Raw genomic sequence first — 24,441 nt, 5'->3', positions numbered from 1 at the left:
CACAGGATTGCACAGCCTTTCTCACATCTCCCTTCCCACCCTGCATTGTGCAAGTGTGTTTAATAATTAAAAAAAAAGCCTTTATAAGGCGAGAAAGAGGACATAAAACTGACACACTGGTGAACCAGACATCCGGCGGGCTGATTCAGATTGAAAACGCTGAACAATCCCAGATGCTCATTTGCAGCTTTTCCTGCTAGAGTGACCCTTTCGAACTTTGGTGACACAGACAGGTAACGTTCATCACTCAAGGGGGGGGGGACACCTCCCTCGGGATAGCTCTCCCCCCCACACCTGAGCTGGAGTTGGCATCACTGCCATTAAGTCTTTAGAGAATCATAAAAACACAATTAACTGCAATTAGCAAAGGTGTGAACATGGCTTTCTTTTCCGGAAGGGAAGGGTTACAAGCTAGGGTTTTTCCATAAAAAAGCCCTCCACAGCCCCACCGTAGGCACTGAGCTCCACTCAAAATGCGAATAGCTCCTGGCTGTGGTTTGGTGGCAGGACGTATGCTTGGCACGCAGAAAGGACCAGTCTTTATTATCCCCTTGGCACTTTCTGGTTAAAGGAATGTTAAGTACCAAGGACAGGAAAAAAAATGGACCTGCCCAAAATATTGGGGAGCCATTGTCAGAGGAAATAGCAATGAGCTGGTTTCCCCCCACCCTTTAAAAAATAATCATCATAAAATGTATATACCATTTAACGGTAAACAAAACATTGAAGCAGTTTACAGAAAGAATAAAACAATGCAACAATCAGGGAAAAAGTTAAACACAGCTATTTAAAACACACACAAAATTAAAAAAAAATAATCCTTCCAGTAGCACCTTAGAGACCAACTAAGTTTGTTATTGTTATGAGCTTTAACAAACTTAGCTGGTCTCTAAGGCGCTACTGGAAATAATTTTTTTTATTTTGTTTCGACTACGGCAGACCCACACGGCTACCTACATGTAACTAAAATAATTTAAATCGACGATAAGCTAACCACGAGATTGAAACACGTGCCTACATGTCTGGATAGGTTACTGTTTTTAGAAGGTGATGGTGAGATCCTGCCTGATGTCAATAGGCAGTGAGTTCCACAGTGTTGGGGCTGCCACACTAAAAGACTGATTTCTTACAAATGTGGAACGTGGAATCTCATGCTGGCAGATTTAACAGAGCAAGAAAGAAACGCCACCTGATTCAAATAAAAGGGCTCGAGATCTGGGCTGAAGACATCACATTACTGCAAATAACATGACAATAAAAAAGAACTTATGTAAGCTGTATTTTTGCCATGATATTAAATAAATATGTAACACACACACACACACAATTTTTAACAAACGTGGAATGAAAAGAAACCCTTATTAATTGCAAACAGAACATTTTTTTGAAACATGGCCTCTGGAAGATGCAAATATATAACTTATGTTATTGTATTTATAACCAATGGTAGGGCAGCTGACAAGAGCACAAGTCGCTTAAAGTCATCAAGTCACTTAAAAGCAATTAGAATGGTCATAAATTTGGATAAAACAACTTCATGTTTAAACAAGCAAATAAAACCCACTAAAAACTACAACCAGCCAGCAATGCAGCAGCAGAAGGGTAACTAACGACTGGTGATACAGAAGGTTTAAACTCATTTTCCAATGAGGAAAGAGCTAGCCTGAGGGGCTTCACCGGGGAGGTAATTCCTTAGAAGAGGGAGCACAGCCAAGAAAGCCCTGTTAACGCACACTCCTTTACTGTATTTATATATATATAAATAATGTGTGTGTGTGTGTGTGTACAGTCATACCTCGGGTTACAGACGCTTCAGGTTGCATTTTTTCAGGTTATGGACGTGCCGAAACCCAGAAGTACCAGAACAGGTTACTTCCAGGTTTTGGTGGTCGTGCGTGCGCAGAAGTGCCAAATCACAACCCGCGCGTGCGCAGATGCGCCGCTGCAGGTTGCGAACACTGTGGGTTGCGAATGTGTCTCCCGCATGGATCACGTTGGCAACCCGAGCGTCCACTGTATATGTATACACACACACACAGGTTTACTATTATGGAAAGATGTACAGTGGTACCTCGGGTTAAGAACTTAATTCGTTCCGGAGGTCCGTTCTTAACCTGAAACTGTTCTTAACCTGAAGCACCACTTTAGCTAATGGGGCCTCCCGCTGCTGCCGCGCCGCCGGAGCATGATTTCTGTTTTCATTCTGAAGCAAAGTTCTTAACCCGAGGTACTATTTCCGGGTTAGCGGAGTCTGTAACCTGAAGCGTATGTAACCTGAAGCATATGTAACCCGAGGTACCACTGTACTCTTAATTACCTGAATAAGCCTGGCAGAATAGGAAAGTTTTCAGTAGGCATTTCATAGCTGAAACAGAAGGCATCTGCTGAGTCTCTGTTGGCAGGCCTGGGTCGATGATACCGAAATCTCTGTTTCATGCTGATGTCAAATGAGCTACACCTCAGCTCGGGGGACAGCCAATGACACGCCTGCAGAGGATGTCAGTGATCAAGCTGAGATATAAGGGCTCAGCTGGTCCCTGAGGTACCCTGGGCCCAAGTTGTCCAGGGGCTTTGTAGAGTTATACCAGCACTTTTAGAGTCTGACTCAGTCACGGGTGGGGAGCCAGGACAGATGTTTTAACAATGGCGCCACATGTTGCCGGCTGGATGTCCCCACCCAATGACGCTCCTGAGCCAGACCCAAGGGCAGACCTGGTCTCAGGATTGCTAAAAAGGTAAAGAGTAAAGGGACCCCTGACCATTAGGTCCAGTCGTGGCCGACTCTGGGGTTGCGGCGCTTATCTCGCTCTATAGGCCGAGGGAGCCGGCGTTTGTCCGCAGACAGCTTCCGGGTCATGTGCCCAGCATGACTAAGCTGCTTCTGGCGAACCAGAGCAGCGCACGGAAACGCCGTTTATCTTCCCGCCGGAGCGGTACCTATTTATCTACTTTGAGGTGCTTTCAAACTGCTAGGTTGGCAGGAGCAGGGACCGAGCAACGGGAGCTCACCCTGTCGCGGGGATTTGAACCGCCGACCTTCTGATCGGCAAGTCCCAGGCTCTGTGGTTTATCCCATAGCGCCACCCGCTAGGGAACCACCAATTGTTAAAGCAATCTAAGCTAGTGAAAGGCACATTTAGCCACCGGATGTCATCAGGGCATCCAAGTGTGATGCTGGAAGCAGCCCTCCAACTCCTTAAGCGATAGACATTATCCTTGATGGGGAGAGCTTACCCCAAAAGGCTGAACATTTCAGAGTAGCAAAACCTGTACCAACAACATGCTTGCTGTTCAGAGATGGAACATTGATCGCACGAGGAGAAAATATCCTCAAATGGGTGCTGGGACATCAAACAAGGGGCAGCTTCTAAGGTATATGGCATGGGTTGCCCATACGATGCCTATGGAGCCTGCAAAAGCTCTCAGCAACCACCTCCTCAAAATTCGCCATGCCCCAATGACTGCCATTCCTGCTCAGTTCCTGTTTGCACAGGATTCGGCCTCTTCTAACACTGAACCCACCCTCACGCCTGCTTTTCAATGGGTGCCAAGACTGGACACCTTACCCCACCCATGCTGAACAGAGGAGAGGTGCAAAAGGGGTCTCTCTGCAAAGCCAATATGGCAGTCGAGGAGGTGCTTTTCTCCCATCGATGGGTTGGCCGATCGTTTTGTGATCCTGCCTTTTTCTCTGCTCGTTCCGGTGTGGGAGCCATATTGCATCGCGCCATGCTCTGACGGCGGCCGTTTTGTGATATGCCACCCAAAGCAGCCATTTTGTGAATGGAGACCACAGCATCCTCTCAAAATTCCTGACGTGCCCATTGGTTCAGGAAGGTTGGTGACCTCTAGTAAATGGAAACCTAAAGTAGACTAACTGATGGAGAACAATAATCCCAAGTTTAGGACCGGACTTCAAATTCAGGTTGTGGGGAGATTTGTCTATATGCTGACCAATTAAATAAGGCAGCAGCCCTTAAACTTTCTATCCAAGTTACAATAGGCATGCCTCTCAGCAATCCTACATCTCATTTGCCTTTATAGAAGCTCAGCTTTGGGGAACTTCAAAAGCAACCAATGGTTACAGGACTCATGTTTTACTTTATTTATTTTTTAACCTACGCCCCCCACTATATTCTTACAAATATCTAGTACTGCAATACAATAATATATTGTATACAATGCAAAAGAAAGGAGCACGTTCAGGGAAATGTCCTGTGGCAAGATTTTCCAAACCATCTTACGTTAAAAGCATGGACATTCCCAAACATATGAATTTTATGTAGAGGCACAGAAATACGACAAAGTATGAAAATGAGTCTGGATGGATCAAGCTAGTTTCGAACAAAGATAGTTATAGTACAATATTTTATGTTAAAGGCTGGAGCAAATATAAAAATTATGAGTGAGTCTTCATTTAAATAAATCTGGCAATAAAGATTTTCCATAGATGTTACAGAATCATAGAATCATAGAGTTGGAAGAGACCACAAGGGCCATCGAGTCCAACCCCCTGCCAAGCAAAATTGCTTTTACAGAATGCGATCATCCCAGAAAATATACACATCATTTGACTCGGATTAGAAAGTCTGTTGAACAAACCAGTTTCAAAGTTTCACCTTGGTTTGAAAAATGCAATATAAAAAATACTAGATAGCAGGTTTTTTAGCTAATTAAACAGCATTTAAATTATTACTTTTAGGCAATATTTAAAATGCATTCTCTAAAATGGTTTAAAAAAGAGGTTTTGCCTGCTAATTTAAAGACTTTTATTTATTTATTTTTAAAGGCCTGATAAGACAAACTTTATAAGGAAGGTAATTATGAGAACACATTTAACTCCTATATATGTGTATACACACACACACACACACACACACACACACACACATTTGCCCATACTGAGATCTATTTTATGAATTATATTTTAATGATTATTCTGAACATAAAAAATATGAGTTGGCATTTAGAAATACTATTGTAAATACAATAAATAAATGAATAAAATAATATATACAGAAAACAACGGCCTTTCCCCCGATTCATATATAATTCAGTGCAGTTCAAATGCCTGGATTTTTTAACATAAAAATTCAAAAGCAAAAATAGGTCCTAATAAAAAAAAGGAGTTTTTGCACAAAGCTCAAACATTTCTGCCTATTCAAAGCTTATTTACAGCTCACTAGAACCGAAGGGAATATGTTACACATACATACTACCATTTCCATCAGCTTTAGATTGAAGATAAACCAGCTGTCATATATTCCTTGTAAATTGACTTTTAAAAATGGGAATATCTTATTAAATGAACCATAGATCTAAATCTTGCTTCAATTTACCTAGTCTTCGTGAGTGCTTGGTTTAAGATTATAGATTGATAATGATTTTAATTTATTATCTGCCCTTCATCCTAAGATCTCATGGTTACAACAATTAAAACCCAATATGAAAACTGTGTAAAACAAATTCACAGAAATTTTGCGGGTCCTAGATATAAAGATAAGGGCAAGTATTATAATATAAAATAAAAATGTGTTTATTAGGTTTGAAAGACAGCCTTGTCAGCAAATCACACTTCCCCAAAAATAGCTGGAAAACTTTCAGGAATTAGCAGTTTTATTACACAGTACATTTTAAATTTTTTTTTAAACAGAAAAGACCTGGGTGCTGATAAAATTCCGGTTTGTTCCAGGAAGGCATTTTCAGTGTCTATTATCTACAGATGCCAATATGGGATATACTTGCATCGGTGCAATCTGAGGACAAAGACTTTTAGCATTTTGTGCATGAATGGTGCATTCATCCCTCAAGTTGTGCATTTATATTAATGGTTTTCAACGGCTAGATTTTGCTGGCAAGAAATTTTCAAGGGGAGGGGGAGAGATGATTTGTTGATTTTATAACGCATTGTGAAAATGAGCTAAAGAAGGGGGAAATTAATTGCATGCTTTAAAAGAATTAGCTGCCAACCAAATTTAGCTTGAAGTTATGAATTATTTTGAGCAGCAGCAGCAACAACAAAGTTTAATTACGTGTTCTGCCCTTCTGGCTAAAAATTATAAGGTGTGTGAGTGTTTACGTATTCCAAAAAAGAGGAGATCATGCAACTCCTTTTGGCAAAAGCTTGGTACCATTTAGAAGGGACCACTCAAACAGCCATTGCTGAGAGTGATTAATTGATAATATATAAATAAGCTGGGGGAGCAAAGATCCAGTGTGTGTCTTGGGGGGGGGGGAGCCATTTCTAATTGCCAAAAAAATGCCAGTTTCGGGGATGGGTAGAGATCCATGATTCAAAGGGAGATACTCTATTTGGTGCCCTCTAAAAAAAAATGTTTTAAACCCCAGTTTATAATTAAGGCACATAGCAGCCGACACAGCTCCCCATTATTAAATCGCTGGGAACGAAGACAGGGAAAGCCCCTTCCTAGCAGGAAGGTGGAAGATTTCTGCATTTAGGAGATCTGAATCTTCTGGATTCGGGCCACCACCATAGCTGCTAGATGTGGGAAACTGCAGTTTGTCTTTCCTTTCACACACAGGTTATGGGCGACTGGGGAGAGAGGGGCTTCCATGCGTATTATTACCTCTTTGCTGACTTGGAAGCATATTTTATATATATATATAAAGGAAGGGGAGGTGGGGTGGGGTTGGGGGAAGGAGAAAAAGAAAATAAAGGAGAAGTGAACTAAGAAGAGTATGTCCATCTGTACTGCGATTTCATAAGAAGTCTCCCTATTCTGGTTTGTGCTACCATGGTAGATCTGAGCATTAAGTTTTCAGTTCCCATTTCGCCCCAACGATTGCACAAAGCACATTGCATTACTGAAACATTTGCAAAATAATAATAATATTTTTTTTGGGGGGAGGTGGTTTCTGAAGAGTTTCCCCCCGGTTTGGTTGTACAGTAAAACGCCACATTTATTGGATATTAAACCCAAACAGGTATGAGCAACAGCACAGGAAAATCAGGCTGGATTTCTGTTTGACATCCACACAACTCATATTATATCCTTTTTGGCAAAGGGGACAAAGCAATTTGGGGAACTACACTGCTAAAGACCTAAAAAAAAAAAAAAATAGTCTGAGGATGTGCAAAAGAAAGGAGATTGTTTAAAAATGAAGAATTGCACTTCTAAGTTTTCCACATTTGGAGAAAAGCCCAAGATAAAGGGTACCTCAATCCTAAAAGCATTTTCTAAGGTGTTAAGAACCATAGATTTTAAGGTGAATTAGTCCCATGGAAACATGTTCAAGATAAAGGTAATGGACAGCTATCTACACATCAAAGAATGAATTAAAAGGGCACATGATTTTTATTTCTAAGTTCCTCATTTATAAAAGGGATCAAAAACGCTTAGTTAAAAAGATAATCAAGTTTGCCCTAGTGAATCCGAACACCAGTTCTTAGCAAAATTTAAACTGTTTTCTATGTTTTGTTTTGTTAGTATTACTTCTTTAAAGTTTTCAAATATTCTAGGAAGAGTACATAACCTATATCAAATTCTAAGCAACAGCTAAGAGTTTTTAAAGTCTGTGAATAAATGGGCTAAAATCAAATAAATCAAATAATGGTTATGCATTAATAGTAATTATTTCATTTATCAAACACTCAGAGATTGTCTCTATTTCATTCTGCATTTTTTTGTTTATGAACTTTAACCATATATATATATATATAATCACAGAAGAATACTGCAGTACTACTAACATGTTAAGGTCTGAAGATTCAGATATTCTAATTAGTACTAGAGTAGAAAACATTAGGTGAATAAATAGAGCTTCAGAAGGAAAGACCTTTTGAAATTATTTGGAACATTGGTTTTTTTGGATTTTCTAGCTTTCCTTGATGAGAAAATTTTACTTGGCTTAAAGACACAAGCCAAAATCCCACCTGCAGTAATCAAAAAGAGTTTTCACAGTTTCATTTCTCAGATGCTATAAACAGTCAGTTTCACAACTTTTATCCCATTTTCAAAAAAAGGCACAGAGGTTAAAAGAAGATTCACTTTGGGAAAGTTGTGTGGTTTTTTTTTTAAGAAAGCAACAATCCAGTTACATTTTAGTAATCCCTGACAGATTTTAAGAGACATAAATATATCTATATATGAGATTTTAAAGTTACTTACGGGCAAAACATTATTTCCCCCATTTTACAGAATTTAGACTTTCTTCTCCTTTCCTCCTGATTAGTGCGATTAATTTTCTCTATTGTAATGATTTTTTAAAAATAAACTTATTTGCTCAACCTTATTCCTAGCAAAAGGATGACTGTTCGTCGGCTTAGAAAAGGGCTTCCTGCCACTAAGCATGAACCGGCCGGGAATAGTTAAATGATTAGTTATTACTTCATTGGATTAATCATCAGATCACAAGAGCTATGCTGGGAATAGACACCCTCAAAATAAAAATAAAAAATAGGATGTTGAAATAAGGACCGATTCACAAGCTCACATTTACAATGTATGAAAAGCTTCTCTTTTTCTCTAGTCTAGCTGTTTCCCACACCAAGGCTTTGAATAAACGGGATCAAAACTAAATCATCAAGTGCTCAAAAATCGGGGACTGTGGTGGAACAATCACATTAATTCCTTAACAAAATGTAGTTTCTAAAAGTGCTGTCTTTGAAGAGAAGGAAGGACCCTTTGGTAGGAATAAAGGATGCTGGCTTAAATTGAGTCAGACCATTGGGTCCACGGAGCTCAACACTGCCTATCTATCTATCTATCTATCTATCTATCTATCTATCTCAAGCATCCCCAAATGTGGCCCTCCAGATGTTTTGGGACTACAACTCTCATCATTCCTAGCTAACAGGACCAGTGGTCAGGGATGATGGGAACTGTAGTCCAAAAACATATGGAGGGCCGAGTTTGGGGATGCCTGATCTATCTCAAAAGGGGGAAAAAAGAAGTGGAAGAAGAACAACAAGAAGAAGAGTTTGGACTTGATATCCCGCTTTATCACTATCCTAAGGAGTCTCAACGCGGCTAACAATCTCCTTTCCCTTCCTCCCCCACAACAAACACTCTGTGAGATGAGTGGGGCTGAGAGACTTCAGAGAAGTGTGACTAGCCCAAGGTCACCCAGCAGCTGCAGGTGGAGGAGCGGGGAAGCGAACCCGGTTCACCAGATTACGAGTCCACCGCTCTTAACCACTACACCATGCTGGCCATATGACATAGGGACTCCCAATCCTATCAGCTCTAGCCAGCACGGACAACGCTCAGGGATAATGGGAGTTGTAGTCCAACAACATCTGGAGGGCTATAGGCTCCCCATCCCGGACAGTTGAGGAAAAAGCTGGGTATGAGTAAAAGAGTGGCAGAGTTGGAGGGAAGAATAGGTGGAAGCAGATTTGCAGGAGAAGGAGCTACAGAGTCTGGATTTCAGGAGTCCCAGTTCTTACTTCTACCTGGGCACTGTGTGCTATGGGGGTCAGAGTCAGCACTACCGCTGTGCGAGAAGCTTTTTGTTCACAGATGTGGGTGCTGCCGACTGAGAAGAGCACCATGCAAGAAAAACCACATCCCACTCTCCCACCAGCCAGAGAAGGTTCTTCCATTCCCACAAGCTCTCCCCCCCTTAAGACCTTTGCACGGCCGAGTGGAATTTATATGCTACAGCCTGTATTTTTTCTTATTCACCACTTTTTGTTCCTGCGTAGACAACAAGAGCTCCTCTGCTAGCTCTTGAGCAAGACTTCGCAGAACCACAGTGATGCATTTTCTCCTCCGCATCGTGGTTCTCCAAATGCGGTCTTAAAAAAACAAAAATCAACGTGAAGTGATGGAAATGTTGTGTTTCCATTTATCTAGTGAGTAGTTGAAGCCTTAAACACACACACACACACACACCCCTACCTGTTAAGGTGCTTTGAAGAAATAGGGAAAAGGGGGGGGGGCGTGCTGCTAAACATACAAGCTTGCCCACCCTGCAAAGAGCTGAGTTGGGGATCTTTGAATGGTGTTCTATGAAAAAACTGATGCTCAGAACCTTGACAGGGGATTTCTCAATAAGACAACATACGAAGTTGCCTTTATTCCAAGTTACACCATTGGTCCATCCCTGGAAGCAGGGATTCAGAAAGGACATTCCCAGCTTCACCTGGAGATGCCACTGCGGATTAAGCCTGGGACCTTCTACACACAAAGCACATGCTCTGCCCCCTGAGCTATGTGTTCGGATGTTTGTTGTACATAACCTGGAGTTCCTTTGGAGGAAGAGTGGCTTATAAAGACCCCCGCCCAACAAAAACCAGGAGCATAGGAGTTATTTTGTGCCAAGTTGACCCAAGGATCCAGCCTACCCCATTACTGTGCAGATAAAGAAGGACCTTGTTTTTCTGATCCTTTTAAACTGGGGAAGCCAGTGATCCAACAGGGGAATCCATCTGAATAAAAAGCAGAAGGTCTCCCACTGAACAATGTCCTCTTTCCGCCAAAGAGAGAGCTTTGCTCTCCTGCAACCTGTGCTTTTCTTGAAATCGGAAGTGGATTTGGAACTTGAGGTGGGTGGGGGACATTATGCGGCACACACAGCTCACGGAAGACGAGCCGATCCAGCAGCCCAGCCCATGTGAACCGACCGTACGGACAGGAGTTCCACGGCAGCCATGCTAGGGACTGGATCCTGAACCCTTATGTAACCTGCTCTGCACAACACCCAACTTTCCAGTGGCAGCATTTTAAAGGTTTGCTTTTGACTTCCTGTCTGCCTTCGCACCCCCCAGCTATATCACCTGGACTGGGTGCAAACAGGCCTGTCATTCAAGGCAAGCCCGTTCATGTGGGCATAGATTGGGAGGCGAAGGCAGCAGCTGCTGGCAAATGTTTTGCCCACAGAGTTAACACACCCAGCCCAACTCTATAAACAGAACATGTTGCTTCATTAAAAGAACAAGAAGAACCCCTCTGCACGGTGATGACTGCGATAATGAAAATAACAAAAGGATGCTCCATGATTGACCCAGCCGAAGAAGCATCTTCTGGTTTTACCCACAAATACCTACCTAGATCACATGGCTCTAGGACAGGAATGTAAGAAGAGTCTGCTGGCTTGAGCCAACGGCCCCTTTAGTCCAGCATCTTGGCCTCACAATAGACACCTGGATGCCTGTCAGAAGCCTGCAAGCAGGACCTGAGTGCAACAGCGCTCGCCACACCTGCAGTTCCCAGCAGCCGCCATTCAGAGGCAGTGGAGGGAGAACGCAGGCAGTATGGCTGGCGGCCGCGGATAGCTTTCTCCTACTTGAATTTGTCCACTCAAAGCCATCTAAATCTCTCCATCCACATGGCGATAAATGCAGTTGGGCATTGTCTCGAATCATAGAATTTAAGATGCAGGAATCTTTTGCCCCACGCGGGGCTCAAACTCACAACCTTGAGATTAAGGGTCTAATGCTTTACCAACTGAGCTATTTGGACACACTGGGTTACAGCTGTTTCACATGTATGTGTGCTGTGTGTCACATACACGACTTCTCCAGAAGTAACCCACCTCTGATTTCAGTGAGGCTTACTCTCAAGTAAGGCTAACAGAGGATTGTAATCTCGTTCTCTTTCATTTAAGGGCAGGGAAACAACCCAATATAGTTCTCAGCTCCCATCCCCTGCTATGGGTGTCATTGTGCCCCCATTATATAAACTGGCAATGAGGGCTATAATGAATGGGTTACAGTATTTCAAACAGAAATGTCAATTCCCAACATATGAATAAAGCGGTGTAATAAAAGTCTGTTTAAATTTTCCAAGCACAATTCCTCCCTCATTGGATCTTTTTATTTTGGAAGCAGTTCCACCAAAACAGATTCAAGAATAGAAGTAGAAAATATGAAAGAAAGAAAGACTGTGAAAATATCATTTCAGCTATGCTTGGGGGGTGGGCTTTCCAGGGAAGCACTAGAGATGGAGAAAAGGGGAGCTGATAGGGGTGTCTGATGGGGAAGGACTGTGGCTCAATGGCAGAGCACCTGCTTTGAGTGCAGAAGGTCCTGGGTTCAATCCCCAGCATTGCCAAGTAAGGAGAGAGCCCTGCTTGAAACCCAGGAGAGCAGCTGCCAGTCTGTGCAGGCAAATACTGAGCTAAAGGGGCGAACAGTCTGACCCAGGATTAGGCAGACAGATTCCTATGGCAGCAATTGCAGCAGTGATGGCCAGAGTCAAAAAGGAGCTTCACCTCAACTCCTCAAAAAACAATGGAACCAACAAGCAATGCCCACTCCCCCTTCAATTGATGCCTGCCTGGTGCCCCATCCTGCCCAGGGACACAAGGCCTGGCACTCGAGGCGAGTCAAAAAAAGGGTTTGATTGACAAAAATGACGAATCACGCAGACCGAACCGAGAGACAATGAAAGGAAGTGTGGGGCAAAGGAGAGAGGAAAAGGGTTTTCTGGACCCAGCCTTTTTATCAGGGCTGCATCTGTGGGTGTGACTATCCCACCCCACATTTTCCAGCTCTCCGCCACCCCCTGGTTCAGGTGCTGGGCACCCTCCCTGCTTAAAACTGGCATGTGCAACCAAAGAGTGACTTTGGTTATGCCCAAGGACTGGCATATATGGACAGACACCCACTCTCGTTCCTGGAAATTAGATAGTAGGGTATCCCACCACCTCCTTGCTAAGAATTGCTCTTGGGAGCTCTACTCGCCCAGTATCAAATAGAGGCTGCTGGTTACAAAGCACAAGCTTCAGGCCACCCTGGGTGGAAGGAGTGAGCCACCTGGTTCTTTAAGATCCTTGCCACAGCATAGAACACATCACCCAGTCAGTATGCAGGCAACGTCACAGGCAGCTGGTGAGATCTGGTGCAATGTGGCAACTAAGGTCCCATTAGATCTGAATATTTAAACCAGACCTCTGCTATGACAGGAAGCTTGCTTTGCAGACCCAGGTTCAATCTCTGGCCTATCCAGGCAGGGCTGCGAGATAACCACTGTCTACAAACCTGGAGAGCTGTGGCCAATCAGTGTTTCTCAACAGGGGTGCAGCTAGGATTATAGAATCATAGAGTTGGAAGAGACCACAAGGACCATCGAGTCCAACCCCCTGCCAAGCAGGAAACACCATCACAGCACTCCTGACATATGATTGTCAAGCCTCTGCTTAAAGACCTCCAAAGCAGGAGACTCCACCACACTCCTTGGCAGCAAATTCCACTGTCGAACAGCTCTTACTGTCAGGAAGTTCTTCCTAATGTTTAGGTGGAATCTTCTTTCTTGTAGTTTGGATCCATTGCTCCGTGTCCGCTTCTCTGGAGCAGCAGAAAACAACCTTTCTCCCTCCTCTATGTGACATCCTTTTATATATTTGAACCTGGCTATCATATCACCCTTTAACCTCCTCTTCTCCAGGCTAAACATGCCCAGCTGCCTTAGCCGTTCCTCATAAGGCATGTTTCCAGGCCTTTGACCATTTTGGTTGCCCTCCTCTGGACACGTTCCAGTTTGTCAGTGTCCTTCTTGAACTGTGGTGCCCAGAACTGGACACAGTACTCCAGGTGAGGTCTGACCAGAGCAGAATACAGTGGCACTATTACTTCCCTTGATCTAGATGCTATACTCCTATTGATGCAGCCCAGAATTGCATTGGCTTTTTTAGCTGCCGCGTCACACTGTTGGCTCATGTCAAGTTTGTGGTCAACCAAGACTCCTAGATCCTTTTCACATGTACTGCTCTCAAGCCAGGTGTCACCCATCTTGCATTTGTGCCTCTCATTTTTTTTGCCCAAGTGCAATACTTTACATTTCTCCCTGTTAAAATTCATCTTGTTTGTTTTTGCCCAGTTCTCTAATCTGTCAAGGTCATTTTGAAGTGTGATCCTGTCCTCTGGGGTGTTAGCCACCCCTCCCAGTTTGGTGTCATCTGCAAATTTGATCAGGATGCCCTTGAGTCCATCATCCAAGTCGTTGATAAAGATGTTGAATAAGACCGGGCCCAAGACAGAACCCTGTGGCACCCCACTAGTCACTCTTCTCCCGGATGAAGAGGAACCATTGATGAGCACCCTTTGGGTTCGGTCAGTCAGCCAGTTACAAATCCACTGAGTGGTAGCATAGTCAAGACCGCATTTTACCAGCTTCTTTACAAGAAGATCTTGGGGCACCTTGTCAAATGCCTTGCTGAAATCAAGGTAGGCTACATCCACTGCGTTCCCTTCATCTACCAGGCTTGTAATTCTGTCAAAAAACGAGATCAGGTTAGTCTGACATGACTTATTTTTCAGAAATCCATGCAGACTATTGGTGATCACAGCATTCCTTTCTAGGTGCTCACAGACTGTTTGCTTAATGATCTGCTCCAGAATCTTCCCTGCTATTGATGTCAGACTGACTGGGCGGTAATTATTTGGGTCCTCTCTTTTCCCCTTTTTGAAAATAGGGACAACATTTGCCCTCCTCCAGTCTGCCGGGACTTCGCCTGTTCTCCAGGAATTCTCAAAGATGACTGCCAGTGGTTCTGAGATCACATCTGCCAGTTCTTTTAATACTCTTGGATGCAGTTCATCTGGCCCTGGAGACTTGAATACATCTAATCTAGCCAAATATTCTTGTACTATCTCCTTAGTTATTCTGGGCTGTGTTTCCTTTGCTGAATCATTTGCTCCAAATTCTTCAGGTCGGGCATTGTTTTCTTTATCGGAGAAGACTGAGGCAAAGAAGGCATTGAGGAGTTCAGCCCTTTCTGTGTCCCCTGTTTGCATTTCACCATCTTCTCCTCTGAGTGACCCCACTGTTTCTTTGTTCTTCCTTTTGCTACGAACATACCCATAAAAGCCTTTTTTGTTGCTTTTAACCTCTCTAGCAAGCCTGAGTTCATTCTGTGCTTTAGCTTTTCTGACTTTGTGTCTACACGTGCTGGCTATTTGTTTGAATTCCTCTTTGGTGGTTTTCCCCCTTTTCCATTTTTTGTACACATCCTTTTTTAATCTTAACTCAGTTAAAAGTTCTTTAGATAGCCACCCTGGCTTCTTTAGGCACCTTCCATGTTTCCGTCTCATTGGTATTGCCTGACGTTGTGCTTTTAGTATCTCCCTCTTAACAAACTCCCAGCCATCATGAACTCCCTTTCCTTTTAGTATTATTGTCCATGGGATCTCACCCAGCACTTCCCTAAGTTTCATGAAGTCGGCTTTCTTAAAGTCAAGAAATTGAGTCCTAGTATGCTTGGCTGCTCCTTTCCGTTGTATAGTAAACTTCAGAAGAGCATGATCACTCGCGCCTAATGATCCTTCCACTTCTACCCCACTAACCAGGTCATCAACATTGGTTGGGACCAGATCTAAAATGGCTGTTCCTCTTGTTGCTTCTCCCACTTTCTGGACAATGAAGTTGGTCTGCAAGGCCAGTGAGGAATCTGTTTGACCTTATGCTCTTGGCTGAGTTTGACATCCAACAAATATCCGGGTAATTGAAGTCCCCCATTACTACTATCTCCCTTCCTTTTGCATGCTTGGCCATCTGTTCCAGGAAGGCATCATCTATGTCCTCCGTTTGGCTTGGAGATCTATAGTAAACTCCCACAATGAGGTCACTGTTATTCTTCTCTCCCTTAATTTTGACCCAAATGCTCTCACTTTGGCTTTGAGGTTCTAAATCTCGGATCTCTTCACAGGTATACACATCCCTGATATATAACACCACTCCTCCTCCTTTCTTGTCTGGTCTGTTTCTCTGAAATAGATTGTATCCCCCCATTATTACATTCCAATCGTGGGACTTATCCCACCAGGTTTCAGTGATGCCTATTATGTCATATTTAGTTTGCTGTACCAAGAGCTCAAGCTCATCTTGTTTATTTCCCATGCTTTGCGCATTAGTGTACAGACATTGAAGTCCATTAATCATTCCCCCGTGTCTCTTATTTAAGGATTTTTTTCTCCCACCACTAGTTCTGCGTGCTCTTTGCTCCATTTGGTCTATGACATTTGGATGATCATTTTCATCAATTGATAGACTCCTACCTTCAGGAGCACTGTCTCCCTTGCCAACATTAGTCAGTTTAAAGCCCTCCTGATGAGGTTTCTGAGATTTTTGGCAAAAACATTTCTCGCAACCGTTGTGAGGTGTTTCCAAAAAATATGTGCAATATAATTCAATGTCATGAAATTTCAATCTGTTTGAAAATTCGAATAATCGGGTTTTGAAGGGATGCGTGCGATTTCCATGTTAGCTAAAAAGGGGTATTGGTTTTAAAAGTTTGAGAAACACAGGTTTAAAAAATACCGAGTGAGGTGGACTTGTTGATCTGAGTCTAGATCTAAGGCAGCTTCCTCTTTTCCTAAACTTATCGGACCGCCATTAGCCGCCTTGCCTCACTGAGCATTCGCATGGGCAGTGGGTGGGGTAGTGGGAAGAATGAGGCTCCATGCATGGACTTCACGGCTCAACTACTCAAAATTCTTTGTTGCTACCACCCTAAACTAGTTCTCATTTTGCTCTTGAAACACCCCCTGCTCACATTATCACTCCTTTTTTCCGTTTTGAAAGGGCCATTTTAGGAGGTGCGAGGCTGTGACCTTGATTTATTATTTTTGTGGATGAGTCGCATTTAGACGCTAGCAGCTGTTTCCCCCACCCACCCAACCCACCCGGCTCTCCCAAGTTTAAACAGGCAAGTGACGAGTTAACAAGCGAGACGGCTGTCGGCAGAACTGCTGAGTAATGAGTGTGTAACTCCCCCTTCCCCCCTTTCCTTCCTAGACTCCTTTGGCTAATCTGCAAAAGAACGGAGTGTTCCCGAGCTGGTCGTGTTCAGTTAACTCTCGCACACCTGTTGACCAGTCTTGAGCGAGAGAAAGGAAAGATAAAACGGCCAGCTGGTGTTAGGTTACCTTTGTTGGACTGGTTTTTTTTAAATATATTTATAAAAAAAGAATGACGTGGAAAATCCTTGCTGAGCACATGATGGGTTTTCTTAACTTTTAATTGCCATCTGCATTTCTCTCTCTCTCTCTCTCCCTCTCCACTCCCTAAGACTTGAGCACATGGCTATAACTTTCCAACTTCAGGCCTGTTCTGACTTAGGCCCCCTCTGCTATATACTTTTAAAGCTATTATTATTATTATTATTATTATTATTATTATTATTATTATTATTATTATTCCCTGCCCACTTGACTGGTTTTCCCCAGCCACCCTGGGTGGCTGCTAACATATACAAAAACATAATAAAACATTAAAAACTTCCCAATACACAGCTGCCTTCAGATGTCTTCTAAAGGATGGATAGTTACTTATCTCCCTGACATTTGATGGGAGGGTGTTCCACAGGGAGGGTGTCATTACCAAGAAGGCCCTGGGCCTTGTCTCCTGTCAGCAACCTTTGTAAACTACGGCTCCTGGGATTTTTTAGGGAGAAACCGTGACTGTTTAAAGTGGCATCACAGTGCTTTAAATGTACAGTGTGAATGTGGCCAACAGTCCGGCCATTTCAATCACGATCTTCTTTCTTCCCTGCCTTGTATTCATCATATTCTGCCACTGCACTGACCTTCCTGCTCCACAAAGTCTTCAAGCCCCCCTCCCCTGCCAGCCGCCCCACAGGAGGTCACCTCCCGCAACATCCTATCCTTCAGTTTGAGGGAAGGAGTCGATTATTAAAACAGGGGCTTTAAGATGTGTTTCACGCCAACTTTCCAATACTAGTGATTCACAGAGCAAGTAGCTCAAGGTGGGTTCAAAGTGAAGTGCGTTAAGTGAACCAGTGAGGGGGTGGGGGAACCAGCAAGTCAAAACTCTTCCCTAGCAAAAGCAACATTATATATGCTTAGCCCCTATGCTCCTCCAGAAATAAAAATCATTTTGCATCGTTTCTGGAAGGTGATGGTGGTGCTCAGAATGCCAACAGCAAGGTGTTTTGGAGACTGGGAGTAGGCCATGGGCAGGCAAACTAAGGTCCAGGGGCCGGATCTGGCCCAATCACCTTCTCAATCCGGCCCGTGGAAGGTCCAAGAATCAGCATGTTTTTACATGAGTAGAACGTATCCTTTTATTTAAAATGCATCTCTGGGTTATTTGTGGGGCCTGCCTGGTGTTTTTATATGAGTAGAATGTGTGCTTTTATTTAAAATGCATCTCTGGGTTATTTGTGGGGAATAGGAATTCGTTCACCCCCCCAAAAAATATATATAGTCCGGCCCCCCACAAGGTCTGAGGGACAGTGGACCAGCCCCTGGCTGAGAAAGTTTGCTGACCCTGGAGTAGACCCCAAAAACTCCTCAAGTTGTTGGTACTTGATACATGAAAAGCAGGCGCATGAGACGCCACCCCAGTAAGATTGAACATGTCTAAAGGGGCAAGTGGGTTTTGAATGTGGGGCGCTGAGCAAGAGTTAGGCCTGCTTGTCTCGTGCAGAGCTTTGGCCCAAAGGGCGAAAAGGGTTAAGACAGACCCAGTCCTGCGTGCCTTAGCAAAACGAATGCCTCAAGGTCCTGGAATGTACAACACACAGACAGATCTCGCGGTGGCCACCCATTGAGGAAATACAGGCCAGATGCAAAAGAACAATTAATAAAGGAAGGAAGCTGATTTGAGGAGGAGGGTGGGAAAGAGGGCTGATGGGAAAGATCCAAGAGGCAGAAAAGGGCTGGCTTTTTGGAGTTGGATCCAAACCCCTGGAGGAACAGAAGGGGGGGGGGATCAATATTTCCTCTGTCTCAAACGTGGTAGCCTCCCATCGTCTTCCCAAATTCCCTCTTTTGTGAAACCAGCTCATGAACTATTTTTAAGCATGCCCATTTGCTGGGCGATAATGAAGAAGTCGCAGCGACAGTCATCCTTGTCTGGCAACTGGAGGATCCTTTTAAGAAAGAGGGAGAGAACAGAATTCAGAAGCCAACTGGAGCAGACTCGTATGCTAGCTAATAAACAGAAGCTTGGCTACAGGGTGGAATTACGTAGAGCAAGAGAAACGGCCAGCATTTTTTTTTTGGGAAGGGGGGAGTAGAGACAAGGAAGTTCTCGAGCCACGATTCAAAAATCATGTTACTAGTTTTGTGGGCTCTGAATGTGTATTTTGTTGAACAGCACACAGATACACACACAGAAAGCTACACAGTAAACCACTTTGGAAACCAAAGGGAGTTTCCAAGGCGGTTTGCGAAGCAGCGCAGGATGGGAACTCTGCAAAGAAAACAGAAGTTTGAAAGAAAGAAAGAAAGAATCTCACTGAGTATATGCAAAAGACTATTCTAACTAGCTCCTTGGTCCCAGTCTCAGAGGAAGTGAGTGCCTTCTAGGGACGTCAGAAAGTGTGCTGGAAAAGGGAAAGCCTTAACCTAACTTTCCTTTCCCCACTATTATTCATTCATTTGTTATTTAAACCCCGCCTTGTCCTCCAAAGTGCTCAGAACAGCATACGTGGTTCTCTCCCTTTCCATTTTATCCCCACAACATCCCTGCGAGGTTGGTTAGGCTGAGAAAGACGGCGATTGGTCTGGGGTCTCCCAATGAACCTCATGGCTATAAGCTAGTGTGGTGCAGTGGCTGGAGGGTCAGGCTGGGATAACCAGGGTTCAAATCCCAACCCAGCTGCGAAGCTCTTCATTGGGTGACTGTGGGCCAATCACGGCCTCCCAGCCTTCCAGGGTTGTTGTGGGAGACGAAATGAGGAAGGAGAGAACCATGGACACACTGGCCCTGAGCTCCCTGGAAGAAAAGGCTGGACAATACAATGAATGAACAAATCATAAGCTGTGTCGGGGGTTTGCTATTGACACTGCTAAAATCTGATGAATGGAACACTTGTTTTAAAAAAGCAAATTCATAAACAAGGTAGCCAGAAAACTAAGTCTGCTTCAGCTACACCTGCTGATAGGTAATTATAAAATACCTTTGTGCCCGTTCACCTACTGCACCCTTCCAAGTTCTCAAAAGCGAAGGTGCAAGGGCGAGGCAAGCGCACTTTGTACTTTCTGTCGCAGGAAACAAAGAGGAGAAGAGGAACTCCCCGCAGAAAGATGGAGGAGGGAAGCCAGTTCCCACAAGAGCTCTAAGAAATGCTTCGAGAGCTTAGAGGGGAGGCCCTCCATGATGGTCCTACTGAGCTCCCGAGTTCATCGTTTTTAACTCCTTGCAAAGGCTCCGTCCATCTCATTCCCCCCTGGACAGGAAGTCGCCCGTCCCGGGGTGGGAGACTTGTGACGCAACATTAACCCCAAGAGTGACAAACCTAAGCACGAAAAATAAAATGAAAGAGATACACCCCCACCCACCCCAGCCCTCTGGAGTCCACGTTGACAAATTCTTTAAACAAGTCCTGTGGTTACAGGGAAACTGGTTTCACCCTGACTCATCCCTGCTCAAACAGTTTACTGGAAATGGAGGGGAGGGGGAATTTGCTGAGAAATCATGTGATGGGCCAGACAAACCACAACCAGCAAAAGGTTCAGAGGAGTCAAAGGAAGAAAAGGGGGAAAAAGAAAAGAAAAACTCAGCCCTGAGTCCTAGTAACAACTGACACTCCATAATCCCTAACCACCCAGCCCTGCCTTAAGCTCTCTGAGGTTTATGTTGCCATAATCCCTCTCTTAAATTTGTTATTTCGAGAGAGAGGGAGGGGAAAAAGGGTTGGGGAGAGTAAACAAAACAGCAGGCCACTGATAGTAGCACAAGGCAACTGCCAAATATTTTTTAATTTTACGGGATGGGAGGGCAGCAAATGGAACAGGAGGAAGAGCTGGAACGGCTGCGTGCGTAACTGGCAAGCCCAAAAGCTACTCGGTCACTCTGGGGTGGCTTCTCACGCTACGTTTTGCAGCCTTGAGGAAAGAGCTGCAAGCTTTTTGTATGCATAAAAAACCCGAGCAGATAAGCAAAAGCTTGTTCAGTGAATGGGTGATTTAAGGCATGTGGGCTGGTTGCCTAACAGACCTGTCAGGCGCAAGGCGGGTGCCAAGATCATTTTCGTTCCCAAGCCCCATTGAGGCAGCCAGGTAGGTGCAGCGTTGCCCAGAGGTGACAAAGGAATAATCCTATTCAATAAATAAATAAATGCATTGTTTGTATCCAACATTAAGTCTTACTCAGAGATGGACATGGCTAACTCAGATCTGTCCATTTCAAAGGATTGACTCTGGGTAAAACTTAAGGTAAAGGGACCCCTGACCATTAGGTCCAGTCGTGGCAGACTCTGGGGTTGCAGTGCTCATCTCGCTTTATTGGCCAAGGGAGCCGGCGTACAGCTTCCGGGTCATGTGGCCAGCATGACTAAGCCGCTTCTGGTGAACCAGAGCAGCGCATGGAAACGCCGTTTACCCTCCCGCCAGAGCGGTACCTATTTATCTACTTGCACTTTGACGTGCTTTTGAACTGCTAGGTTGGCAGGAGCTGGGACCGAGCAATGGGAGCTCACCCCGTCGTGGGGATTCAAACCGCTGACCTTCTGATTGGCAAGCCCTAGGCTCTGTGGTTTAACCCACAGCGCCACCCGCGTCCCACTGGGTAAAACTTAGTTGGGTACAAATAATCTGGACAAATTCCTGTAAGACAAGGCTATCTATGGTTACCAGCCATGATGGCTGTGATCTTCCCTCCATTGTTAGAGGCAGCATGTCTCTGAATGCCAAGCAGGGAGAGGAGAGCTGCTGCGCTCAGGTCCTGCCTGCAGCCTTCTCATGGGGCATCTGCTTGGTCACTGTGAGAACAGGATGATGGGCTAGATCCAGGCCTTTGGCCTGATCCAGCAGGCGCCCTTCTGCTGTTCTTACGATGTCTTGTGATACTGTGTGTGTAGCTGGCAGGGGCAAAGGAAGGAAGCTCACTGCTGCCCTAAGTGGATTAGACTCAAGGCTGATCTCATCCAGGATCAGTCAGGAATGAGGGGAGTCCAGCAACTGCTTCTGCTATGAAGTCACAGGGACATGGGAGCACATGGAAAACAGGCTGACCTCATATCATGTTGGACTATTTGTCCACCCAGCCCTGTGTTGTCTACTCTGAATGGCAGCAGCTCTCCCTGACTATCAAGGAGATAAGGACCCTTTCACATCACCAGGTTTTAAATGGACATGCGAGGGATTGAGATCAGGGATTGAGATGCAGAACATGAACTTCCTGAGGATGGACAGGTTTTAGAGCTAAGGACCCTGAAGGTCTGCTGGGGCCTTCCAACCTGTGTTGGCCGGCCTTCAGCCAGCCCAAATCTTCCTAGGCTCTTCCTCCTGCTCCATTGCGCTTCATTCTGATTCCACCATTGTAAAAATTGGAGGTGGGAGGGGAGAAAGTAACAATTTTTCAGTGATTCGGGCCTAAAAAGCACATTGGCCTGGTCTGTTCCAAAGTTACCTTGTGAACTCATTCCTACACTAGCAACCCAGACAAGCAAATTAAACTACCCTTCTCTCTCTCTCTCTCTCTCTCCCCTCACTCCAGTCCTCACATCTCAACTCATCCTGCTAAATCAATGCCACACCTCCTCTTCCAAATCTATGATTCTATGACTCTTCCTCCATTCCTCTACGTCAAAGATTGGGTGTTGCTGGACTACAACTCCTATCATCCCTGACTGCTGGCCATGCTGGGGCTGCTGAGAACTGGAGCCTAGCAGCATCTGGTTCCCCACCACTGATCTAAGGAGCAGCGTTTGCCTCTCTCAGGTGGGATGTGTCTTCTAAACAAAGGTATTCTGCCATCTCTGAAATGCAAGAGGCAGGAAATGCTGGCGCTAAGATCAGGGATGGGGAAAACCTGCGGCTTTCTAGACATCGCTGGACTCCTGATCCCATCATCCCCTGACTGGCTGTGGCTGATGGGAGTCCAACAAGCCCTGGAGGTAGCCTTGGCCTACCTCTTTGTTCCACAGTAACTTCCCTAAAGACAGCCATTTCTAGACTGTACACTTGAGTGTGTGCCCCATGCTTCTCACCTTATGCAAAGAAGTTAACAGTCAGCATCCAGCATCCAGAAGTGTGCATGCACATGAAAGCTTATATCAGAACAAACTTAGTTGATCTATAAGGCGCTACTGGACAGTTTATTTTTATTTTTATTTCAGCTGCGTCAGACCAACATGGCTACCTACCTGCATCCAGCTTTAGTTAGCGATGACTTCAGTGGGTCTACTGTGAGTAGGACTTAAGACAGTTGCAACACCTTGCCTGTGGCAAAATGATGCTCTTGGGTGCCTTTACCTGTGTGTGTGTGTGTGTGTGTGTGTGTGTGTGTGTGTGTACCTGCCCGTTTTGGTCTTTAGCAGTTTCTCATTTTTCCAATATTAAGTCTTCCACATCAGTTGGTGATAATAAAAATGCGCCCAGCACCAGCACTTTAGTACAAATTTATCCTAACAGACACATTTGTCTGCGATTTTGCCCAATATGGAACTTTTTGCAAAGCAATTTTCCCCAACCCAATGCAGTTTTGTATGTTATTTTTACTGACATATGCCTTTTAAATGCACCCTTTACCCCAGTATATGCATTCTTGCAAACATCACTTGACTGGACAGCTTCCCTGAAAAGGTCAGAGAAGGGCAAATTTCCAAAGGTGGCTGTGCTTTGGTTCCTGTTACCATTTTTGGAGCATGTGAATTAGGTAGGTTCACCTTTAGACACAACCTGGGTTGTCTTTCTCTCCGCCCCTGACCCTACCTGTGCGGTCTGAGCATGTTCCAGCATCTCCTCAAATTCCTGATACTCCTCATCGTCAGGCTCCTCTCCAGAGAGACGGGCCGCTCTGGCCATGAAGTACGGAGGCAGCTCCCCAATGGCTGTGCCGGCACCCTGGATTGGGGGGGGGGGTGGAGGAGGGGGAGAAAACAACAGCAGCAAAGGAATGAGCATTTCCCTCCACTCAAGCAAGTTATGCTGTAAGGTGGCACGATTTGCTCAATGCCATCCAGCAGATTTCATGGGGAACCCAAGCCTGTACCTTCCTATTCCAAGCACATCCTCAGTGGTGCAGTTAAGTCACTTTAGACTCTGGCTTTAATGGATTTATGGGGGACTCTATTTAGATGGGCAGGATATTAACAACAACAACAACACTTGTCTTAAGGGAGAGGGCTTGTGCATTCTGCTGAGTGGTAGAATCATAGAATCATAGAATCATAGAGTTGGAAGAGACCACAAGGACCATCGAGTCCAACCCCCTGCCAAGAAGGAAACACCATCAGAGCACTCCTGACATATGGTTGTCAAGCCTCTGCTTAAAGACCTCTAAAGAAGGAGACTCCACCACACTCCTTGGCAGCAAATTCCACTGTCAAACAGCTCTTACTGTCAGGAAGTTCTTCCTAATGTTCAGGTGGAATCTTCTTTCTTGTAGTTTGGATCCATTGCTCCGTGTCCGCTTCTCTGGAGCAGCAGAAAACAACCTTTCTCCCTCCTCTATGTGACATCCTTTTATATATTTGAACATGGCTATCATATCACCCCTTAACCTCCTCTTCTCCAGGCTAAACATGCCCAGCTCCCTTAGCCGTTCCTCATAAGGCATCGTTTCC

The 24,441-nt window shown here is 44.6% G+C and overlaps 1 protein-coding gene across 4 annotated transcripts in view; it reads right to left on the bottom strand.

Moving 5' to 3' along the window:
• VMP1 (vacuole membrane protein 1) overlaps positions 1-24,441 on the bottom strand; it is a 117,983-nt gene that overhangs the window by 37,746 nt on the left and 55,796 nt on the right. For all 4 annotated transcript variants that reach the window (XM_082201898.1, XM_082201901.1, XM_082201900.1 and 1 more), the window contains exon 7: positions 23,588-23,719. In XM_082201898.1, coding sequence (XP_082058024.1) covers positions 23,588-23,719 — 132 coding nt within the window. The remainder of the gene's footprint in view (positions 1-23,587; positions 23,720-24,441) is intronic.

The sequence above is a fragment of the Podarcis vaucheri genome, assembly GCF_965113315.1.
Source record: "Podarcis vaucheri genome assembly, chromosome: 15".
In the NCBI taxonomy this organism is placed as follows: domain Eukaryota; kingdom Metazoa; phylum Chordata; class Lepidosauria; order Squamata; family Lacertidae; genus Podarcis; species Podarcis vaucheri.
The sequence above is the reverse complement of the archived record's forward strand: the minus strand, read 5'-3'. Positions and strand labels throughout refer to the sequence as shown.